Below are 19,486 nucleotides of genomic sequence, written 5' to 3'. Positions count from 1 at the left end.
TTCTAGGTCATCAAAAAACTCACCTTCTCATCACTCAAATCTCTGCAATCATACTTTCCATCACATTTTTTGGTGATATCAAAGCATTGACGACCATCGGCACACATGAAAACGTTCGGAGAGCTGCAGTCGACAGTGGAAGCAGCTTAAATGAGAGATTGTCGGTGTGTCCGGATGTCCATAACTCACGGCAATCCTTTTCATCAGAACCGTCGGCACAATCCGTGATATTATCACATCTCTGATATTCGGCGATACAGGAGACACTGTGCCACGTGTAGGTGTCACACTGCCATTGATCGGATTTGCAGCCAGGATGTGCTGGAAAAGGGGTTACTAGAAAATCAATACAGGGGTTTCTAGGCCATGGAACAATTCTTGGAAGTTTGCTATATACAGTATCGGTCAAGCGTGTTTTTCACTTGATTTTCAAACATTTTCAGGAGTCTGGAGCTCTCAGATCCCTTTGAAAATTTTGGAGGGTGTAAACCCTTTGCATTCATATAATTCTTTGAAAATTCCTTGTTTGCCGATTTCTGGAAGACACCTTTTTTTTTCATATCTTCAGCATAAAACGGGCCTAAAAGGGGTGTCGGCAAATAGCTGAAAAACTAGGAATTTTCCAAAAATTCGGTGAATGCAAAGTTTTTAAAGTGATCGGAAACTTGACAGCCTGGCTTTGGACACATTTTCGTTTATTTTATTGTCTGGTACTGTATGTGCAGTTCCCCATGGGGACCCTAAACTAAAAGTTCCATGTTCAGTGGCCTAAAAAAAACTAGGTCACTTACGACAATCCTTCTCGTCTTCTCCATCTGAGCAATCACCAGATCCATCGCACTTCCATTCGGCACGAATACATTTTCCATCAGAACATCGGAAATCGTTTTCGTTGCAAACTGAAGACGCCGTATTCACAGACGCGGAGATTATTCGAGAACGCACTGATGGTGGAGAATCGACTGAAATTTTGAATTTTTGAAAAAGTTGAAGTTTTGGAGAATTTGGGGATTTTTATGGAATTTTCGAGGACTTGAAAGTTTGGATTAAATTTCTTTTTTTTTTTGAAATTTGAAAAATTGAGCTCGTGGTATCTTTGGAATTTGAAAGGTTTGAATTTTCATGGGTTTTCGAAATCGGGAAAGTGTGATTTTTTTTTTTGAATTTTCGGAGTTTCCGAAATTCGAGAAATGTGGTTTTTATGTAATTTTTGAAATTTGAACATTTTTAACTTTTTGATATTTTTGAACTTTAAAACATTCGAAATTTTTTACATTTTTAGGAAATTGAAGGGTTTGGGATTTTTACGAAATGTTTACAAAAATGTTATAAGTTTGAAAATTTTATGTTTTTTCCTGTATTTTTTATGTTTTTTCCTGTATTTTTTTGTTGAAAATTCTGTGACTTTTGGATTCTCAGAAATTTGAAAAAAATTGCATTTTTTAAATATTTTCGGAATTTGAAATTTCTGATTTTTGTGAGTTTTTCAAAAATTCCAGTTTTTCGGAATTTTCGAAATTTCTGATTTTTTGGGGGTTTCTGAAATTTAGATTTTTTGGATTTCTTCCTGAACTTCTGAATTTGGAAATTTTTGGAATTTCCGGAATTTCTGAATTTCTGAATTTCTGAATTTCTGAATTTCTGAATTTCTGAATTTCTGAACTTCTGAATTTCTGAATTTCTGAATTTCTGAATTTCTGAATTTCTGAATTTCTGAATTTCTGAATTTCTGAATTTCTGAATTTCTGAATTTCTGAATTTCTGAATTTCTGAATTTCTGAATTTCTGAATTTCTGAATTTCTGAATTTCTGAATTTCTGAATTTCTGAATTTCTGAATTTCTGAATTTCTGAATTTCTGAATTTCTGAATTTCTGAATTTCTGAATTTTGCCCATCCCTTGTCCTTTAAGTTTTTGCATATCTAGCTTTAGCATTAAAAAAAGGCGATTACACAAAATCTCAATTCTTTTTTCCATGTCTTTTTCCACACCCATACATATCCATTTAGTCGTTTCGACACGGTATATTGGTCAAATCTTCTGTGGTCAAAAGAATCTGGTTTTTTTGTTTCTTTTTCTTTTTTGGCGCCAATTTGAATGATTGTTTGAGAAAGAAACCATTGTAAACTTGTATTTTTTGTTCTGATGACATTTTAATTTACGAAAGAATCAGAAGTTGTTGACACCTTCTGAAGGATCATGTGATTGCTGATTGGTTTTGATAATTTATTAGTTGTTTTTATAGAAAAAAAATTTGAAAAATTTGGATAAAATGTTTAAAAAATAGGAAGCGGTTTGTAAACGTTTTTGGGAGAAAACGAAACATCTATAATAATGAAAATCAATAAAAACCATTCTCAAGATTTAGAATTTAAATTTTAGATTTGGATTTTCGGATTTTATGAAATTTAAAAATTTTGGCACTTTTGGAATTTCTGATTTTCGTTTTTTGGGTTTTATGGTTTTAGGAAGTTCTGTTGTTTTCTCACATTTTTCGACACCTAATTTTTTGGAATTTCAAAAATTTCCCTTCAAACCGACGTCACTTTTCCCTATTTTGTGATAAGTTTCTCTGTCTACTCACCCCCACTCCAAAAAACCCCCAAAAAAGGTTAAGGTGTTCGAAAACTGACCACTCTGTGTTCTCTGCGTCTCTCGTTTCCCCACTATCTCTCTTCTCTCATTGAATTTTCTCAATTTTCGGAGACTGTTTCGTGAGCGCACTTTTGTCTTGGGGTGTTGCACGGAACAGCACACCTCATAGCACAAATAGTGTCTCAATAATGGGACGAAGAGAGAGAGAGAGAGAGAGAGAGAGAGAGAGCGAGAGACGCAGAAATGAGAAAACAAGCTAATATTGAGTGTACAAATATGATAATATTCAAAAACAAGTCTGTGGTCCTCAACTTGACCAAATTTTTCTCAATTCCTGTGTAAGATATTGAAAAGTGACAGACTGACAAAATATTGGTGTTATTACGAAAAGTATTTTACTAGTTGACCACCTATTGATATCTTTCACAGAACACAAGAGAAACGGAATTTGAGCTAGGGGACATTCTATTACAGTATTAAATTGCCTACTCAACTCAAGCTCACTTCTGATGAAACCCTAGCAGACAATCTCAATATTATGGAATATAGGAGAGACGATATTTTAGAATTCGTTCAATTTCTTGTTGAAACTACCGTAAAACTTGTGTTAGGAAGGCTCTTTTAATAGATGGACTCCTCTAATAGAAGGGCCCTCCTCGAGGGTCTTGGAAAAATAGAAGGGACCCCAAAATTTTTTAGAAATTTGTTGAAACTCTATTTTTCGATGAAAATCTTGTTAAATTCTGGTGAAATTGGCAGATTCATGAATTTTGAACGACACTTCGGCAAGTTTTTCGACGCAAATTTTGGAAAAAACTGGTCGGAAAAATAGAAGGCCCTCCTCTAATTGGGCCCCTGTAATAGAAGGGCTCTTCGGAGATACCTTGGAACAATAGAAAGGCCAGCCCTTCTAATACAGGTTCTACGGTATATTTTTTTAAAAAATTGCAATTGTTTAGATTTTCAACATTTTTTTTGAAATTGGGATATTTCGAAAATTCAGAAATTCCGAAAAAAATTTTTAACCCCCCGAGATTCTGAAATTCAGAAATCCAGATTTTCAAAATAATTTCTTAAATTTCAAAAAAAACACTCACCTTGAATAGAATGAAAAGCCGACGAAGCAGCTGCCGCCTGCTGTCGTGTACTAGAATTGGCTGTTGTCACAGCCAATGCTGTGAATATGAGAAACCTCAGAATCATGATAATTTTATATTTTTCAAAATTTTTGATTCATTTGGTGGGAATAAATAGATTTGTATTTGGATTAATATATATATATATATATAAAGTTAGAGAAGATGCTTCTTTTTTGAGGTTTCAGCAATGAGGCTGGGCCTGAAAATTGGGGTACTGTAGGTTTGAAAGAGACGGAAAACAAGTGAAAAAAACAGAACAAAGGAAATGTTTAACCAGATTTTCAGATTTTCAGAATTCTTAAAATACAGTACAAGATTCAAAGTTCCCAAAAAAACATAAGGTGACTTTAAAAACCAAATGATAAGGAATCATACGATAACAAAATCACAAGGTCCATCAGTAATAAATTTCAGAGACAAGATCTATTTATTTCGAAACTCATCGAATGTTCTCGAAATCTTCAAATCAATAAAATTAAAAGAAAAAGAAGAAGAAGAATAAAAAAGGAGATAAGGAGAAGGAGAAGAAGGTGATCACAAGAATGAGAAGGAGGGGAGAATTGATTGTACATTTCTGTGATCAACCTGTTCGGAATTGATGGAAAAGAAGGAGAAGGAGAAGGGTCTTCTTATTCTTCCCCAAATCATTGATAGATGTATAACAATCTGATTAATGAATTTAGATACGCTTTCTCTCTCTCTCTCTCGGATAGTCTGGATGTCGAGGTTAGAGATAGATCAGGGATCTGGGAACGGAAATTCGGATTTTAGAAATTTTCCAAAAATCTGAAGTTATCAGAAAAGGGATTTCATGTCTTTTCGGAAATTGCAGGTCGAAACGATATCGATTGATGGAACGGATCTGAGTTTAAGAAATCAAACTTTTTGAAATTCTGAAATTTAAAATAAGTTAAGAGAATTATGTGTTCCAGTGTTAAGAATCAAAAATTATCAACAGGATTTTCAGAGGATTAAAAATTCTGAAATTATTTAAATTTGAGGATGAGCAGGAAAAAATGAGCCAGAAAAACTGGAGAGAGGGAGAGTTCTAAAATTGGAAAAATCGAAAGGAAAACAGAAAAAAAGAAAAAGAGAAGACAACAAAATAAACTTTGGATTAAAGACAAACAAGCTTAGAAGAATAAGGAGGCTTTAAAGAAGGGATTGACTAGTTCAGGGGTGTTCCATCATCTCTATCTTTTTGGAGGTTGGTCCAGATGTCCACTTACCGTAAAACCTGTATTAAAAGAGCCTGCCCTTCTATTGAAAGGATCTTATAATACAGGTTTAACGGTGGTTAACGGAAATTCTTGGAACACCACATTAGTTTATTGTCGTAAAATTAAAAAAAATCAAAAAATTGATTTCCGAGATTTTATCTCTGGAAAAAATATCTGATAAACCAGGCTCAACCCCCCTTATCACAAAAAATCTAGGCTGAGTAATCTCAACTTTTTACATTTTTTACTATTTTTTGAAGAAAATTCTGATATTCTAAAATTTCAGGGATTTTTGTAGTTCTTAGAATTTCTGAATTTCTGAAATTTTGTTATTCTGGATTTCTGAATTTCTGAATTTCTGAATTTCTGAATTTCTGAATCTCTGAATCTCTGAATCTCAGAAACTCGGAACTTCAGGAATTCGAAATTTCATTATCTGATATTTTTGGATTCTAAAAATCTACGATTTTGAAACTTTCAATTTTCACACCTAGACTGAAAACCAAGAATTCAACAAAACCAGATCTACAGTAACCCAAAAAAACCAAAGTGCGTTTTTTCAGCCAAAAAGGACATAAAATCAATCAAAAAATGTCTCAAATTTTCAACCTAAAAAGTACACACACTTTTTTTGCAGATGGAAAAACTTTCAATTTGTACTGTCCCTCTAAACGGGCGGTCTCTTCTGGGAACGAGAAGAAGACGTTGAATCGGTTGAAGGAAAAGACGAGACAAGACGGATTGCGAGAGATTTGAAAACAGGTTTCTTCAGCGAGAGTGACCGATTTGAGAAAGAGAGAGAGAGAGAGAGAGAGAGAGAGAGAGAGAGAGAGAGAGAGAATGGAGATATGCGTGTGTCTACAAAACAATCGAACAACGACGAGACTATCAATTAATAGGGGGAATCAGGGACTTGGGGACAGGGACATCTGGATGCACAGATACACAGAAAATGGGATTTCAGGTTTTATTAAGGGGAACTAGGTGCTCAAAGTACCAAAAAGCAGAATATCGGAATTCCCGAATTTCTAATTCTCAGATTTTTGAACTTTCAGAATCTCAGAATCTCAAATCCTACAATCAGAGGAATTTGAGAATATTAATAGAAATTCTTGAAGAATCTGAAAACTTGAAATTCTAAAATACTGAAATTTTTTGCAAGTTCTGAAAAGCTGAAAAGAGTAAAAACTTTGAAACTCAGAATTTTGCAATCCCAGAATCTCAGAATCCCGGAATTTCAGAATTTCAAAAATTCAGAAGTTTCAAACTTCGGAACTTGAAAATACAGGATTTCCAAATTTCTAGAATCTCAGACTTTTAGAATCTTGGAATTCCAAAATTTAAAAAAAACCGAATTGAGAATCTTTAGCCCCAAATCAAGTTTGATTTTCCAGCAATTTTTCGAATTACGGCCCAATCAGGCATTTTAAATTTTGAAGCAATGGAAATAGTCAAACTGACAGGATTACTGTAGCTGAGATAATGTATTCCAATTTGATTACTGTACGTAGGTTCAAAAACAACTGGAAAATGGGGGTCAAAAACGGAAAAGCACTGCGAGTGAGTGAAATGAATTGGAAGGTCAGAGAGTTTTGAAGATTGATCTTAGTTGTGTTCCTCCCGAAGTGACCCCCTTAGCTGGACAAAAGGACAAATAAACGAAGGAAAGGGAGGCGCGGAGCACCGTCAAGAGACAGAGAGACAGAGTGCTCAATTCACATAGTCCGCTTTTGTTCCGCAATGAGAAAACGAAGCAAAAGTGATTGAGAGAGAGAGAGAGAGAGAGAGAGAGAGAGAGAGAGAGAGAGAGAGAGAGAGAGAGAGAGAGAGAGAGAAAACGGTGCTCAGTTTGTGATGTGTTATCGGAAAATGATTGGGTTGGGTAGGAGAGGAATCGGAGCGGAAAAAACAGTCAAGGGGGATTGAGGAAATCAATAGGTGATTTTTAAATTTAAACTTCTCATGCTAGAAAAGTAGATACAGTAATACAGTAACTACGTACCTACTGTAACTACTTCCGTCAAATTCCTTAAAACTTTGATGAAGGGACCCTCACACTTTAACCCGCTTTATCTCGATATCTGTTTTAGGTTTTAAAAAGCCCTCAATTAATAAAACATTTACCATAAAATTTAAGTTTTTTATTAGTAGACAACTTTTTGATATCTCCACCAGAAAACAAGATAAGATGGCTCTAAGTGGGAGCGGGGCTTTTACGCTAGGGTAGGTTAGAAGGGCCTCCTAGCTTTGATCTAATTTATCTCGGTTCTTAACAACTATATCAAAATTTTGTCAACTAATATAATGTTCATCATAATATCATCAAAACATTCATAATTTCCAAATTTTGATATCTTTCATGGAGACCGAGATAATTGAGCTTATAGTGAAGGTATAGGGTGGACTTCTTTTAGTGCATTAACTGCACGTACTCTCTGAACCAATGTACCCTATTCCATAACTTTGAAAATCTAGGTATTAGGATAAAAACTTTGTCAGTTGACACCTTTATATGATCATTGACAGGAACCGAGACAAATTGAATCAGTTAGCGGACGATGAAACAGTACAGGGATAGGACAAAGTGATATCTTAATCTGAACATTTTCAGTGGAAATATTTTTAGGTACTGCTTTCGGAAAAATTCAGATTATACTAAACAGAAAACGAGTTTTATTTCTGTAGTTTAAAACTTTTTGCCGGATTCCATTCTGATGAGATATTCCACTAAAGGGCTAAAACTAGCACTTGTGTCAGTTTTTACCGAGTATCTCGCTTCGTTGGATTTCTACAAAAAAGTTGTCTTCTACAAAATTGGAGTTCTTTTATTGTTAGTGAACTCTCATTTTTAGACAAATTAAACAGTTTTGGAATACTTTCGTAGGGCTTCAAAAATTGGCTCTATTGCGCCCGAAACCGGCAACTTTGAGCACATATATCTAATTTACTGTGAAATATACCACAAATTGTCAGCTGATAAAATTTTCATCATAACATTACCAATATTTTATCAGTTGACCACTTTTTGATATCTTTCACAAAAGCCGAGATAAATTGGATCAAAGTTGAAAGTTGAAGAGGGGGGGGGGGGGGGGGTTCATTTTATTAAATGGTATGTGATATCTTTGCCTGGTACTGTACATTACTATGGTCCAATGTGTCGGTTCATACATCACGGTCAAACCACTCATAATAAATCAAACGAAAAAAAAACATATGTGAGGCGGTGGTCAAAAAAGAGATGATTGGAGATACAACACATAAAAAAACCTGTTTTTATGCAATAAAAAATAATCAATTTTGTTCATTAAATTGGAGAGAAAAACGCCATGTTCAAACAACTTTTTATCAATGGTCTGGATAATTTTTTAATGGTTTCAATCAACGAATTTCACATTCTTAAGATTCTAGTGATTTTAGAAACCAAGAAAAACCTTCAACTTTGAGCACATATATCTCGGTTGCTGTGGAAGATATAAAATAGTGATTAACAGATAAAATATTTTTGATATTATGATTATCATTTTGCCAGTGGACCACTTTTTGATATCTTATAAAGGAAATGAGTTATAAGGGATCAAAGTTGGCGGTATGAGGGAAGTCTTTTACAATTAGAGTAGGAGGGGAGTTAGAGTAGGAGGATAACTGGAAAAGATTTTTTGTATTTAAAAATCAAACGTTTAGATTTTCAGCTAAAATTTTAGAGCTTTTAAAATTGAAATCTTCAAAAAAAATCGGATTTTCGAGAACTGCTTGTCCTCAATTGGAAGAATAATTTTAATGAAAATGAGAAAATCAAATACCGAGAAAATCGAAAACCGACAAGGAATTAGATAATCTTGACTAATTTGAGGAAGAAGGAGATGAAAAAAAAACGGGAGATTTTGGGGTTGGAGGAAATGGGATGGGAGGAGGAAGGAAGGTCAAATAGGCAGAAAATAACATCTAAAGGAACGTAAATCATACTTGTAACGGGCCGGGTCGGGCCGGGCTTTTTCCCGAATTTCGGAGGCCCGGGCCCGGCCCGGCCCAGCGGGCCTGTCATTCCACAAGTTTTGAAATTTTCAAAAAACACATAAGGAGGGACCCTTATGTGATTTTTTTCGATCAAAAAATTTTTTTCGAGTTTTTTTGATATTTTTTGATCAAACAGACAAACAATCCAAAAAGCACAAAAAAATATAGAAAATTGTATTGAGAGCTCAAAATTCGGTAAAAAATGACAAAATTTTTGCTACCGGGCCCGGGCCTTGAAATTTTCCTCAAGCCCGGCCCGGGCTGCTTTGGCGGGCCGGCCCGGAATTTTACAAGTATGACGAAAATGAAGAAGGAAAAACAGTTTCTATCAAAATTGAGAGGAAAATTTGAAAACTTGAAATTCTGAAAATCCCAAAATCCCAGAATTTCGGCGTTTTCGAATTTCAGAACATCACAATCTCAGTATCTCAGAATCTGATAATCTAAAAATCTAAGAGTCTCAGAATTCTGAAAGTTCAGAAAAAATTCTAAAACTTCAGAATCCTAGAATCTCTGAATCTCAGAAATTTTTTAAAAATTTCAGACTCTCAATATCTAGGAAATCCATAAATTCTTAAGTGCACAAGTTTAGAACCTTAGGATTTAAGCTTCTGAGAATCCCAAAAAATTCAGAATCTCAATTTCTTAAAATTTCCGAGTTTCAACAATACAAGAATATTGAGAATAGTGAAAATTCGAAAGTCTCTGAATTTCAAAAAACAATCGAAAAATGGAAAATCGATGCCTAGACAAGTCACCAATACATAAGAGGTATGGAAGGCAAAAAGATAGTAATATCTGATAACTAGGGGGTCCCTTTTTTCCATCGTCCATCCCTCATGATGCCATTGGATCATCGTCCTTTGATTTTATCTTCGTTTGGAAAAACGAGTAGAGAGAAAAGAAGAAGAAGGACTTCTTATTCAGGGACAAATGGTCTCTATCTTCACTGGTGGCGTTTTTTATTATGTTCGAAACGAAAATGACCGGTGTGTAAAGAGAGAAAAGATGACGAAGCAATGGATGCGGTTTTGATAATGAGTGTTGGAAATAGGACAAGAACTATCGAAGACCAAAGGAAAGATGGATCATTTGGAGGGAGAAAAGAGATAACATCTGAAGGTGGCCCTTTGTCTCCTCAATTTTTGAGGACGTACCGTTGAGCTCAATTATCTAGGTTCCTATAAAACATATCAATAACCTGTCAACTAATAAACTGTTTATTATAACATGACAGACATTTTATTAGTTGTCAGGTTTTCGATATCTCTCCCATGGATCTAGATAAATCAGGTCAAAGCTCCCAGATGAGCTAGGAGTCTCGTTATGATTTTGAATATGAAAAATAGAGATACTACTCTGACAGAGCATGTAAGGTATCTGTGACCAAAAACTCGACCTAAAAAATACCACCTTGTTTCTGAAATTCAGCGAAAAATGGCTTAGAGTTTATGTCTCAAAATTCCAAGAATCAAGGAAATTCAAGTGGTACGGTACACAAAAGAACTACAACTTATTTTGACTTTTTCGTTGAAAGATAGTGATGTTTAAAGCTCTACAAAATAACTTCATAATTTTTCGATTTCTCTGAAAATTTTATAGCATACTGAACAAAAATAGAGCTTTATTTTTGTAATTGACAACTTTTTCGTAAAATTCAATTCTAAGGAGATGTGCTCCTCAGGACTAAATTTTAGAAAAAAGTCGTCAACTAGAAAAATGAAGCTCTCTTTTTGTTTAGTGTACTCTAAATGTTTCACAAACATTGAAAAGTTCTAGAATACTTTTTTAGCCCTTCAAAGAATATATACTTTAGGTCTGGCCAAAAATGTGAGATTTGGGAAAGAAATCGGCCCAGATAACCTTTTTCTTAGAAATCAGCTAAAAATGACTAGATTTTGAGGGATTCCAAATTCGAGGTCTTGAAAAATTATAACATTCTCACAAAAAAGTTTCTCAAAATTTTAAAAACATTGTTTCAGAATTCCTGGAGCGACTAAGATTTTCAGGGGGCAAATTAAAACATTTCTGTCTAAATTAGGTCCAAATTTCATTAAATTTACAAACTAATAAAATCAAAGCAGTACTAAAAACTAAAAATTTTGTGATGATGAGACCCCATCCAAAAAAAACAACCCCTCCAAAATGCCCTGTGTCCTAAATCCGGTTTCTCCCCCTTTTTACACTATTATGGTTTTTTTGGTTATTATAAAGTGACATTATGATGATGGTGGTGTTTATTTTGTTTTAAATAAACTGAAACAGGAAATACCAAGTTTAGTACGGTAATCAATCAATAATTCGAACACCTTGCAGAAGAAGAAAACAAAAACAAAAAAGAAGGAAAAAAGTTTTCAACAATACATTCCTTTAAGGAGAACCGAGGAAATGACGACGACGTGATATGACCCAGTTAAGGACGAATCTCCCGAAAAGAGAGAGAGAGAGAGAGAGAGGGAAGCAGACACAGGTGGTCTTTCGGGCGGTCCATTGCGTCGATCCCCCTCCCTTTATCGTGACGTTCTCATCACTGTTTGTTCCAGAGGAGACATACCACAAATCAAACCATCATGGAAACTTTGGTAATCTGTCCCTGCCGATCTTGCCTGGTGGAATGCCCTGTTTTCAGCTCAATTATTTCGGTTCCTGTGAAAGATATCAAAAAGCGGTCAACTGATAAAATATTTTTGATATGATAAAATATTTCTTTTTGATATGATATTTTTGATATGATAAAATATTTCTGTCCCTGCCGATCTTGCCTGGTGGAATGCCCTGTTTTCAGCTCAATTATTTCGGTTCCTGTGAAAGATATCAAAAAGCGGTCAACTGATAAAATATTTTTGATATTATGATAAACATTTTATCAGTTGACAACTTTTTGATATTTTTTACGGAAAATGAGATACATAGGCTCGAAGTTGAGGATTGGAGAAGAGTAGATTCTGTTTGAAGTTTTAGGGTATTCACAAATTCCCCCAATCTGAAAAATTTCTGGAAATGTCAGCATAAGAATTGCAGGTTTTTGAAATTTGGAGAATCTGAAAATCTGGGATTTCGAGGTTTTCGTTCTTCTGATTAGAGAGATTAGAGATTCAATTTTTTGTTCTTTCACTTTTTCATTTTTTGAATTCTGAAATCTTCGAAATTCCTATCTTCAATTTTGATGTCTTAAAACTTTGATATAAGAAGGAGCGATTTTCAAAATTTTCAATTTTCATCCCAAATCACTTCGATTTCCAAAATTTCTGGGAATTTGGAAATTTTACGTGATTTACAGAAATTGAACGTTCCAATTTCTGGGATTTTTCACAGAACTCGACGGTTCGAGTTCTGGGATTTTGGAAATTCACGTGATTTTACTGAAACTTCACAGAAATTTTGGAAATCGAAGTGATTTGGGATGAAAATTGAAAATTTTGAAAATCGCTCCTTCTTATATTCTGAAATTAAAAATATTAAGACGATCTAAAAACCGAAAATTCAGTATCTAGCAATATTCAGTATCTAGCAATATCTAGCAATATTCACTTTTGTAGTACTCGACGAGCTCTATCATATTTGATTTAGTTGGTCTAAAAATAATGATTCTGAAAGAAACAATGGCAATGCCCGCGAAGGCCCGGGAAAGGCCCGGATTACAAGTATGGAAAAGCAGAAAAAGATCATAGTATCTGAGAAGTGAAATAAGTTTCTGAGAAATCCAAATTCCCAATTTCAAAAATGAGAAAATCGGATTTACTTCCACGGACTAAAGTTTTTTAAAACAAAAACCTGAAAACTTGAAGTCTGGAACTTTAAAAAATTTATTTTAGAATAACTTTTAAAAAAACACAACAGATCTAAAACTGAATTCTATTCGGATCGATTCTGAACAACTTCCGGACATAGTACACTTGTGAAATAGTGATCAAAATTGCGACGATGCAGAATGCGATATTGTAGTTTTGGATGAATTCTGAATTGTGGAGTTGGAGAGCTTCGTCACGGACTACCATCTGGAAAATGTGAAATGATTTTTGCGGGAATCAGAAATGACCAATTTAGTTAAATATAGTTATTTTGAGGTGTCTGGTTCAGTACGGTTTTCTTTATCCCCAGAAAAGGATCATTTCAGAACTTCATCAAAGCCACTTTAAAACTTAGAAACCAAAGCATTGCGTTGTTTCTGTCGAAAAATCGCAAAGCTGTTATTTTCAAATTGATGGCTCTCGAAAAGTCGCCGCGGTGCCCTCCCAAAAAGAGATAATCTCATAGAAGCGAGTAATACTTTACAGTGTTTATTACATTGTTTGTTGATGACGCTCGTGGTATTATGGTGAACGCTGCTGGTCAGCGCGCCGCAACCCACGGGTTCGGTTCCACACAGCGCCAGGATTATATGGTTACCCCTATTCAGGCAAGAGGTAGGGGCAGAACAAAAGTGTGATGAGAAAACTCTATGAGAGCGCCTTTTTTCATTTTTTTTATGAATTACAACATTTACTTTAAAGGAGGCGAGACAGCAAAAATTTCGGGGGAGAGTTCGGGGGACGAAATCGCGCCGCGCTTATGTAAACCATCGGTCGTCAGGCGCCTTCGCGCCCCCGTAGCAAAATATCAGGAAAATTTTTTTTTTGGTGTCTGGCCTCCTTTAAGAAAATAATAGTAAGCTTTTTAGTGCATTTATTATCACACTTTCACACTTCGAACTGCCTGCTTTCGAAACGTGCAATTTGTTTATATTTCAGATAACATACCGTAGAACCTGTATTAGAAGGGCTCCATTGATAGAAGGGCCCAGAATTCGCCAAATGTTTCGGCGAAAATTTCTGAGAATAATGGCTGGAAAAAATAGAAGGCCCCGTAATAGAAGGGCTGTCCGAGAGGGGATTGGAACAATAGAAGGGTTGGACCTTCTAATACAGGTATTACGATATTTCTGTTTGTTCGAAACTCATTGTTTTGGCTTTGAATAATACTCGTGGCAGTTTTCATTCAAATTTGAATAAATTCATCTTAAAAAAAAACAATAAAACGGAAAAGAAGACAATGGGGGAATTCGCTTAAAAATACGAGTTTCACCGATCCACACACACTCCCATCCATCTAGTGATTGCGACTCGATTCAGCATACTGTGCGGACAGTGGTATTTAGCATTTTTCTAACGGAAGACCAAAACTTTCATAAAAATGAATTATGGTAACTTTGAACCCTATGTTCTAAAAGTCCTACCTGATTATAAAACTTCAAATGATAATAAATTTTATAAATTCGATGCGTTGAAGCCATCACCGAATTCTGAATGTCCTTGGAGATTTTGTTATGGTCGAAGAAGGCGTTCAGCGACTTTTCCATCTGAAAAACGGGTTTCAAAATTTTTGAATTTTTTAAACCAAATTTTTGTAATATTTCACCTTCTCCGGCGAATAAAACTGCAAATACAAGTTGATTTTCATTGGTCTTCTCGTATAAACACAAATCTCATATGCTCCATTTTCTGTCGTATTATGCTCCATATGAGCATCGCCATCTCCACTTGCCCAGTCCGAAAAGTCCCCGCTTGGCGATGTGACACGGAATTGCATTGGGTACACCGAATCGAATGTTGGCTGGAATAGTTTTTTTTTTGAATTTCTAGGTCATCAGAACGCCATCAATGTTATAAATGAGCTATTTATAGGTTTATTTCAAGCTCAATTATCTCAATTTCCATAAAATATATTAAGGATCTGTAAACTGATAAAATGTCGCTGATATTATGACAAACATTTCATCAGTTGACAAAGTTTTGGTATATTTCACAGTAAATTAGATATATGTGCTCAAAGTTGCCGGTTTCGGGCGCAATAGAGCCAATTTTTGAAGCCCTACGAAAGTATTTCAAAATTGTTTAAATTGTCTAAAAATGAGAGTTCACTAACACTAATATCTCTCATAGAACTCGAGATAAATGAGCTCAAAGTGCCAGTCTCTGAGAGAGCTAGCTCGGCTGGTAGCGGTGCCCCTTTTAAAGGCGCATAGGGTTCCTAAATTCAGAATTTTTAAAGTCGTAAGTATACAAATTTTGAAGCTCTAAACGTGCTGAATTCAGAAATATAATTTTCAAAAAGATTGAAAAAGAATTCAGAACTAAAAAAGTTACAAAAGAAAACAATAGAATATCTTTGAGCTCAATCCGGATTTTTAAATATCTTCCTTATACATAAAACGCTAGAGATGCCTGTCGGTCCTGGTTTAGATATGAAAAGAAGGAAATTCTCTCCTTTAAAAAACACACACCCGCATGCCAATGTTCAGAATCATTCCGACTTCAAGTGGTTCGTAGAAACATGAAAGCTGAGATTCCGATTCGAATGTTAGGATTCGGCCAATCTGAATTTTTTGTTTTAATTTTGGGTTTTATGAATTCTAGAAAATAACATTTCAATGCAACTTTCATGCAACTTTGGAATGCTGATTTTTCTCCAAACAAAGAATCAAGAAAGAGAGAAAATTGAGTTTCAAAAATCACGAAATCTGAAATCCCAGAAAATTCGAGAATCGCTGAATCTCATAATTTCCAAATTTCAGAATTTCAGAATTCAAAATTTCCGAATCTCAGAATCTCAGAATCACGGAGTTTCAGATTTTCAGATTTTCAGATTTTCAGATTTTCAGATCTTCAGATCTTCAGAATTTCTGAATTTTTGAATTTCAGAATTTCTGATTTTCAGAATTTAAAATTTCAGAAATTCAGAATTTCAGAATTTCCGAATTTCAGAATTTCAGAATTTCAGAATTTCAGAATTTCAGAATTTCAGAATTTCAGAATTTCAGAATTTCAGTTTCTCAGAATTTCAGAATTTCAGAATTTCAGAATTTCAGAATTTCTGAATTTCCGATCTTTAGAATTTCAGAATTTCAGAATTTCAGAATTTCAGAATTTCAGAATTTCAGAATTTCAGAATTTCAGAATTTCAGAATTTCAGAATTTCAGAATTTCAGAATTTCAGAATTTCAGAATCTCAGGAATTCAGAATTTCAATATTTCGGAAATTCTCAATTTTCGAATTTTCGAATTTCTGAGTTTTGGAATTACAATATCTTCGAATTTCAAAACTTCGAAAAAATAGTCCGGAAAATAAAACTTTAGGATTACTGTACCTGCGAATCATCATTAACTGATGATTTCGTCGTTAAAGCGTTCGAAATCGCAAAAATAAGACATAGAATAGTAGCAAAACGTAGCATAGTAGTGCATACGAATTGTAGAATGGAGGGAAAAGAAAAAGAGAAAGAAGAAGAATGAAAAAATTGATAAGGGAAATTTCAATAAAAAGTGTGCGTATTTTCCTGTTTCAGTTCCTCTGTTTGCATAAAGAAAATGACGGCTGGAAATACGGGGAAAAGAATGGAAAAATCGGGAAAAAAATTCAATAAAATTTTGTTTTTCAGGATCCCTGTGAACATTTTTTATTAATTTTTGTTTTGTACGCCGATGAGCCGCCGGTGGGCCGTTTTTGGACAATGGGAACGAGGAAATCGCCGGAACATTTTATATGAATTTTCGGAATATTTTCACCTGCTGAATGTTTCTAGACTCCTTGTTTTGGTCGCGTTGTCAAGGGAGTTTCTTGTCTGATTTATTTCTCGAATTTTTAATTTTTTTTTCAAATATTGAAACTTTGACAGATATAACTTTGAATTTCGAATTCTAAGAAGCTGTGGAGATTTCGAGATTCTGAGATTCTGAAATTCTGAAATTTTCCACTTTTTAACTTTTGAAATTCCGAGTTTTTAAATTTCTGAAATTCTGTAATTTGCGAATTCTGAATTTATGAAAATCTCTGAAATTCTGGAATTATGATTGAGAATCTGAAATTCGAAAGTTCTGAATTTCTGATAAATTCAGAAATTCAGAAATTCAGAAATTCTGATAATTTGAAAATCTGAAAAATTCTGAAATTCTGAAATTATGATAAATTGAAAATTTGAAATTCGCAAATTCTGATTTTCTGAAAAATTCTGAAATTCTGAGATTATAATAACTTGAGAATCTGAAATTCTGCAATTCTTCAAATTATTCAAATTTCCCAATTTTTCTGATCTTTCAGATCCAGAAATTGAAAAAAATGTATAAAAATTCTGAAAATTAGGGAAATCACAATTTTTGCTCTGGAATTTTTCAGAACCTATACCTTAAATTCAAGCTCAATTATCTCAGCTCTCCTAACAGATATAAGACGATTGAAATTTGAAGAATTTTTTTTCTCATATTTGAAAATCAGAATTTTTCATATTTTATGTACAAAAGAACAGATTTAATAGAAAGAACAAGCGTTTTTCAAAAAGTTTGTCTTTTCGACACTTTTCGTCCAGTGTTGTCTTGCCTTTTTTGAATTCAGAAATTTTCTGTATGAACATTCCAGAAATTAGTCAAAGTTATAGAAAATGTTTATTTGATGGACCTGAAAATGATATTGAACAAAAAAATAGGTGGACAAATTAAAATTGGACAGTGTAGACAGTTGGGACAGTGTGGATAGTGTAGTTGTAGTTTTCTCAAATCCAGGTGACAACCAATCTTCCTGCATTTTGAACTTTTCGTTGCTCTGTGCATTATTTTTTTTCTAGAGGTACAGAATCGGTTCGCCTCCCGATTTTATACTTTTTCAAAGGAAAAAGAGGTCACGCCAAATTCAAGTATTATTTGAATTGTGCCACGAGTTACAAAATCGGTAGGCAAACCCATTCTGTACCTAATGAAACAATTCAAGTTTTTTCTGATTTCACGTGTCTTTTTGTGGATTTTGAAACATTTCTCATGAGATCCGATTTTAGACCAATTTTTTGATCGACATCAACTTCTACAATACGCTTTTCCGGGTGAGAATAAATTCGGTTCTTCAAACTGATATAAATTCTTGGTTTTGATGGTTGTATTGTTTCGAAAAAATCAATAATTTGACAGAATAACTGTAGACGCTTTGATGGTTCTTAATGTTAACGCCGGATTGAATGTTATATAGAATCATAGTCTCAAAACATCAAAATTTTCAGTTATCACAAATTATTGATTTTGATGGTTTTATTCTTGAAACTGATATAAATAAACTTTCGAAACAATAAAATCATCAAAACCAAGAATTTATATCAGTTTGAAGAACCGAATTTATTCTCACCCGGAAAAGCGTATTGTAGAAGTTGATGTCGATCAAAAAATTTGTCTAAAATCGGATCTCATGAGAAATGTTTCAAAATCCACAAAAAGACAGGTGAAATCAGAAAAAATTTGAATTGTTTCATTAGGTACAGAATGGGTTTGCCTACCGATTTTGTAACTCGTGGCACAATTCAAATAATACTTGAATTTGGCGTGACCTCTTTTTCCTTTGAAAAAGTACAAAATCGGGAGGCGAACCGATTCTGTACCTCTAGAAAAAAATAATGCACAGAGCAACGAAAAGTTCAAAATGCAGGAAGATTGGTTGTCACCTGGATTTGAGCAAACTACAACTACACTATCCACACTGTCCCAACTGTCTACACTGTCCAATTTTAATTTGTCCATCTATTTTTTTGTTCAATATCATTTTCAGGTCCATCAAATAAACATTTTCTATAACTTTGACTAATTTCTGGAATATTTACAATTTTTGTACAGAAAATTCAGAAATCTGGTGAAACTGAAATAAATAATACATGGTACAGGAAATCATCAATTCGAGCTATTTCTATACTTGCGAAAAAAATTCTTCAAATTTCAACCGTCTTATATCAAGAATCTGTCAAGTGATAAAATGTTTACCATATTATCACTAACATTTTATCAGTTAACAAATTTTTAATATCTCTTATGGGAGCCGAGGTAAATTAGCCTAAAGTTGAATCTTGATTATTGAAGCGTTTCCCACCTAGTCAATGCTAAACGAGTCTGTTCTCGGTTCCCAGATAAGCTAACAGACTCGTTCTTCAAAGGGTAATTTCCCTTTTCTTTTGGTCCCTCTCCCCCATCGAATTGTACCTGGATTTGCAACCAACAATCACAAATCGCCATCGTCCATCGAACCCACTAATCCTTTTCTTCCAATTCTCTCCATCATCAATGTCGTCAAATTTCAATTTGTGGCGAAAAGAGTGAGTGAGAGAGAGAACGAGAAAATGTGCCATTTCTGTCCCTCCATAGTATCCAATTAGCACTTATTTCTCTTCTTCTTCTTCTTTTCCTATTTTGAAACATTGAAACCTTTGAGGAAGAAGAAGAAGAAGAAGAAGAAGGGGGAGCTCACAGTGTAATGGACTGCTCCTTCTAGAATAGGGAAAAGGGAAAAGAGTGCAGAAAAAAGAAGAAGAAGGAGAAGAACCCACTAAACAATGTTACATTCTTCCCCCCTTCCTCACCATCTCTCCACCTTTTTAGGACGAGAAGGACCCCCATTATTCATTCGGGTTTTCCTCCTTTTTCTTCTTCTTCTTCTTCTTTTTCGCCCACTCAGTGCTTTTAGGTTAAGCTTCTTCTTCTTCTTTTCCTTTTTTCCTTGTGATGGTACTAG

General features: G+C 34.3%; 2 protein-coding genes across 2 annotated transcripts; both read right to left on the bottom strand.

Moving 5' to 3' along the window:
- Positions 1-2: 2 nt before the first annotated feature.
- CBG25156 lies at positions 3-3,798 on the bottom strand (the record flags this gene model as incomplete). The annotated part of the gene is made up of 4 exons (XM_045241056.1): positions 3-145; positions 190-321; positions 792-962; positions 3,693-3,798. 4 exons carry the CDS (start codon positions 3,796-3,798, stop codon positions 3-5), a joined length of 552 nt encoding a protein of 183 aa, XP_045100943.1.
- Positions 3,799-12,813: 9,015 nt separating this feature from the next.
- On the bottom strand, positions 12,814-18,990 carry CBG24737 (the record flags this gene model as incomplete). The annotated part of the gene is made up of 5 exons (XM_002638608.1): positions 12,814-12,969; positions 14,187-14,309; positions 14,369-14,563; positions 15,234-15,326; positions 18,958-18,990. The coding sequence occupies 5 exons, from the start codon at positions 18,988-18,990 to the stop codon at positions 12,814-12,816; spliced, it is 600 nt and encodes a 199-aa protein (XP_002638654.1).
- Positions 18,991-19,486: the final 496 nt, after the last annotated feature.

Source organism: Caenorhabditis briggsae (genome assembly GCF_000004555.2).
Source record: "Caenorhabditis briggsae AF16 supercontig from assembly CB4, cb25.NA_213, whole genome shotgun sequence".
Classification (NCBI taxonomy): Eukaryota; Metazoa; Nematoda; class Chromadorea; order Rhabditida; family Rhabditidae; genus Caenorhabditis; species Caenorhabditis briggsae.
The sequence above is the reverse complement of the archived record's forward strand: the minus strand, read 5'-3'. Positions and strand labels throughout refer to the sequence as shown.